This window comes from Alosa sapidissima, chromosome 2, assembly GCF_018492685.1.
Source record: "Alosa sapidissima isolate fAloSap1 chromosome 2, fAloSap1.pri, whole genome shotgun sequence".
NCBI lineage: Eukaryota > Metazoa > Chordata > Actinopteri > Clupeiformes > Clupeidae > Alosa > Alosa sapidissima.
This window is the reverse complement of record NC_055958.1, coordinates 36,232,557-36,237,556: the sequence shown is the minus strand read 5'-3', so window position 1 is coordinate 36,237,556 and position 5,000 is coordinate 36,232,557. Positions and strand designations below refer to the sequence as shown.

Genomic DNA, 5,000 nt, shown 5'->3' with positions numbered 1-5,000 from the left:
TGTGTGTGTGTGTGTGTGCGTGTGTGTGTGTGTATTTGTGACTTCTGGTCACCCAAACTCCATCCCATACATCCTCAAACACTTCCTACGCCCTCCCACCCCACTCTTGGCAGGATATGACATCAGCATCTGAGCTTGTATAAAAATGGCCACCACCCCTGCAGCAAGTATCCCGCCGTGGGCGCTTGGCAACATCCACTATTACATCATGCAATCATTAAAATAGGGTTGCCATGGTGACCCCATACATATTATCCTAACCGTCTGAGTGAGAGCAATGGCTCTTTTTATTGAGGGGCATAATCACACAAACACGCTGGCTTGGGAATGACATGCCGCAGCAGATGCCAAGAATGGAGGGGGGCAACGGCTAATCGGCGTCACCCGTTCCTACCAGACACACACACACACGCACACACACACACACACACACACACACACACACACACACACATACACATGCCCACACATGCGCGCATTCCCTCACCCACACACTCAAATGCAGAAATCACACGGTGTCATGACCTAACGGAAATTTCATGGAAAAGTTCTATAGGTGAATGGTTGGTGGAGGACGCCACTGTGCACTGTACTGTATGTGTATGTGGTTTGGCAGAGGGATAGTTGGCTAGATCTGACAGTTAGACTCATGTATTCCATGAGGCCACAGGTGTGTGTGTGTGTGTGTGTGTGTGTGTGTGTGTGTGTGTGTGTGTGTGAGAGAGAGAGAGAGAGAGAGTATATGTGTGTGTTTGTGTGTGTGTGTGTGTGTTCAGCTTTTTTCTGCATGCAGCAGTAATGGAGGATTGTCGTCATTTCACTAAAGGCTTGATGCACACCCTTACAAACTATAGATGGGCCTTATGCACAACCTTACAAACTATAGATAGAATCTTCTGGGGATTTTCCCATTTCTTATGGATGTGTCTGTATGTCTGCAATCTGTCTGTGGAACTGGAACCATTTCACATTGGAACATATTAGATATGAACATTCCTATATATGCTTTCTAATAATAATCTCTCTCTCTCTCTCTATCTATCTATCTCTCTCTGGAGCAGAAGGATGAGGTGTATCTGAATCTGGTTCTGGACTACGTCCCTGAAACAGTCTACAGAGTGGCCCGACACTACAGCCGAGCCAAGCAGACACTCCCCATGATATACGTCAAGGTGTGGATCTCTGCTTTCATGTGTCTTATGCTTGCATGTGTATTTTTGCGTATGCCTGTACAGTATGTTCATGTTCTGTCCTTGGATTTGTGCTTGTGTGTGTGTGTGTGTGTGTGCTTGTTTGTGTGTGTGGTCATTATGTGTGTGTGTGTGTGTGTGTGCGTGTGTGCGTGTGTGCGTGCGTGCGTGCGTGCGTGCGTGTGTGCGTGGTTGTGTGTGTGTGTGTGTGTGTGTGTGTGTGTGTGTGTGGGTGGTTGTTGTGTATGGATTAGCCATCCCACCCTCTGTGTTGTTCTGCGTCAGTGTTTACTTGGGCCCACTGTGATGATGTCATCAGCCCTTTGTGTTCGGAGCTGGGCCACTTCCTTCCTGCTGGGAGCAGGATGTGGCATAAAAGGAGTCGCACACACACACACACACACATTCACACACACACACACACATTCACACATTCACATTCACACACACACACACACACACACACAAAATGCAAAATACAATACAAAAAATCACTAGTGCTACAACAGGGTGTGTGTGTGTGTGTGTGTGTGTGCGTGCGTGCGTGCGTGCGTGCGTGTGTGTGTGTGTGTTCTGTTTATCTTTGTGACGCACCCTTTGAATGTATTTTTGTAGGTCTACATTTACTCTCCTTTCTGGTGTGTTTTGTGTGTGTGTGTGTGTGTGTGTGTGCGTGTGTGCGTGGGCATGCGGGCGTGTGTCTCCATGTGTCTCCATGTGTCCGTGCCACTGACACGTCTGTGTTGTTGCAGCTGTACATGTATCAGCTGTTCCGCAGTCTGGCCTACATCCATTCCTTTGGGATCTGCCATCGGGACATCAAGCCTCAAAATCTGCTGCTGGACCCTGAGACTGCTGTGCTCAAGCTCTGCGACTTTGGCAGGTAAGCTCTCTGTGTGTGTGTGTGTGTGTGTGTGTGTGTGTGTGTGTGTGTGGGGGGGGGGGGGGGGGGGGGGGTGTAGTCTGGTGTCCAGAGGCTGCTTGACATTGCTGCAGTGCTAAGGTTAGGCAAGAGACAGCAGAAAATGCATCCTGCCCTCCCAAAGTCTCTCTCTGTCACACACACACACATGTCTCCGACCTCCCCCAGAGATAAAGCTGGGCAGCCAGGATGAAGATCATAAGAATTCAGCAGGATAGAATATAGAATATAGAATGTCACCCTAATCAGCTACTGGACAGAATCCTGCTCGAGGACACGGTTCCTTATTATAGACTCTGGAGTGTGAGATTTAAAAGGAATTATACAGGCTCTCTGTGTGTGTATGTGTGTGTGTTTTTTAATTATGGATTTTATGACTTTTAATTATGTGTTTTATGACTTAATATACACATTTTAATTTATCTTTTATATGTTTTTATTTGACCCTCATGCTTCTGTTAGTTATTGTGTGCTTGGCAGTGTAAAGCACATAAAGTTGTCCCTTCGTGTGTGAAATGTGTTGTAGAAATAAAGCTGCATTGCCATTAATTGTAACAGTGATTAGGGGAGTGTATTTGTTTATATGTGTGTACAATTATTTTATTGATATGACTGTCACCTCTGTGTGTGACAAAGAATGGGAAGATAACTCTCAGTGTGTGAATTTTGCTGAAGATAATTATGTTTGTTTACACTGTGTGGTCCTGTGTGTGTGCAGTGCTAAACAGCTGGTTCGTGGGGAGCCCAACGTCTCCTACATCTGCTCACGGTACTACAGAGCCCCTGAGCTCATCTTCGGTGCCACAGACTACACCTCCAGCATAGGTATGCTAATGCTAACATCTGCCCTATTCACATTACACCTCCAGCATAAGTATGCTAATGCTAACATCTGTCCTATTCACATTACACCTCCAGCATCAGTATGCTAACGCTAACATCAGCCCTATTCACATTACACCTCCAGCATCAGTATGCTAACGCTAACATCAGCCCTATTCACATTACACCTCCAGCATCAGTATGCTAACGCTAACATCAGCCCTATTCACATTACACCTCCAGCATCAGTATGCTAACGCTAACATCAGCCCTATTCACATTACACCTCCAGCATAGGTACGCCAACCTTACCCCTCTCATCACACCTCCCGGCCTATTCACATTACACCTCTACGGATCTAATGTTAAAATCACCCCCACTAACTACACCTCCTTACCATGGATACACCAAGATCATCCTCATTCACAAAGTGTACACATGCAGGCAGTTTAATGCTAACCTCATCCCTTTTCACTCTGTTATACCTCCAGCATAAGTAATCTAGTGCTTACACAGCGCAATTCATAATCACAATGCCACCTGCATAGTATGTCTATCACAGCAAACACTATAACAGCAGAAGGAATAGTATTCATTCAGTTAGTAGTCGGTATTTAAATCAACACTGCAATTGCCACATTCTCAACCACCACCTAAACATACCGATAAAGTTAGTATGACTGAAATCTGGTCAGTGATTGAAATCTGTGAAAATATGTGAGCCACAGTTCACACACACACACACACACACACACACACACACACACACACACACACACACACACACACACACACACACATACATACAAATCATTGGTCTACATGTATAATTGCTAATTTTTTTCTGGACTGACTTTGTTCACCCCATAGAGATAAGAGGGTTTCCAGTGATAAAGGCACTGGCCCACTGAATATTTGACATTCTTTACTAGTGTTACTTCATTTACAGTGCAAACAAGCCTCACTTGCACTGTGCAGCTAGTCTACTGGATTTGTAATTATTCTATGTAATTGTTCGGTATAAAGATCCATGACATTTAGTCTCGCACACGCGAGACGTGGGAAATATAAAAAAATATGTGAACCTCACAGAAAAAGCTGGAAACTTGAGGTCTGCCTGAAGCACATTATATATCAACATCCCAACCTCCACTCAAGTGTCAAATGAGACCTTTCATGCTCAACACTTGTCAAAATGAAGCCGAGTCTAGTTGGATCACATTGGCATACTGTAGTTATCCTGTTATTGGCAGTGGATCAGGGCCGTAGTCACCATAGACATTGAGGGGGACATTTCCCCCGCAATATTCAAATATGACCAAAATGTATATACCAACCAAAATTAACCAAAATTTTAAATAAAACCAAAATTAACCAAACATTTTTAAATAAAACATCTTCCGGGGAATACCCTAATTGACTAAGTTAACTAATTACTTGTTTGTGATTTTTAATCATATTTTTGCATGCAAGGAAATGTATTGAAATTCTGTTTGGAGGGTCCCCCAAACCCCGCCACAGATTTGGTCCCCCCCAATGTTGACATCATGACTACGGCCTTGCAGTGGATAGACAGCGTATTCTCACTCTCATGTAGCTGGGCCAGAACACTAGCCTGACGATCCAGACTCACATCAAGATGTAGGGTCTGGGAACTCACCATTGGCAGTGCTCAATCCGAGGGGCGGGATAAACGGTTGTCTTTCAAATTCCCTCTGCACGCAATAGGATAGCGCTACAACTCATGAGTCCCATGCGTTTTCCCACCAGCGGAGCTAGTTGGCTAGTTCATCCAACTTTTTCCAACTTAACAAAAAAGCTTAACTCAAGTTGCAATTCAAAGACTGCTGTTCGCATCTTCTCTGTTCTCAAGTAGAAAGGAATTTACGCAGAACCGTCGCACCTCTGCCGTCATGTTATGCCCGTCCACCGCCGACACGATGTGATTGGCCCTTTGCTGCCACTAGGGTGCGTCTAGATTTCTAGGCTACCAGAACACTAGATCACAGACTAGTGCATTCTACTCTGCTTGATTGGCTCTTGGGCAAAAATTGACTTTTTGTCA

The 5,000-nt window shown here is 44.9% G+C and overlaps 1 protein-coding gene across 1 annotated transcript in view; it reads left to right on the top strand.

Moving 5' to 3' along the window:
• The window catches only part of LOC121697259 (glycogen synthase kinase-3 beta), a 13,634-nt gene extending 10,203 nt beyond the window's left edge, over nt 1-3,431 (top strand). Inside the window, exons 2-5 of the mRNA XM_042078704.1 lie at nt 1,062-1,172; nt 1,943-2,073; nt 2,831-2,937; nt 3,427-3,431. Coding sequence (XP_041934638.1) covers nt 1,062-1,172; nt 1,943-2,073; nt 2,831-2,937; nt 3,427-3,431 — 354 coding nt within the window. The remainder of the gene's footprint in view (nt 1-1,061; nt 1,173-1,942; nt 2,074-2,830; nt 2,938-3,426) is intronic.
• Nucleotides 3,432-5,000: the final 1,569 nt, after the last annotated feature.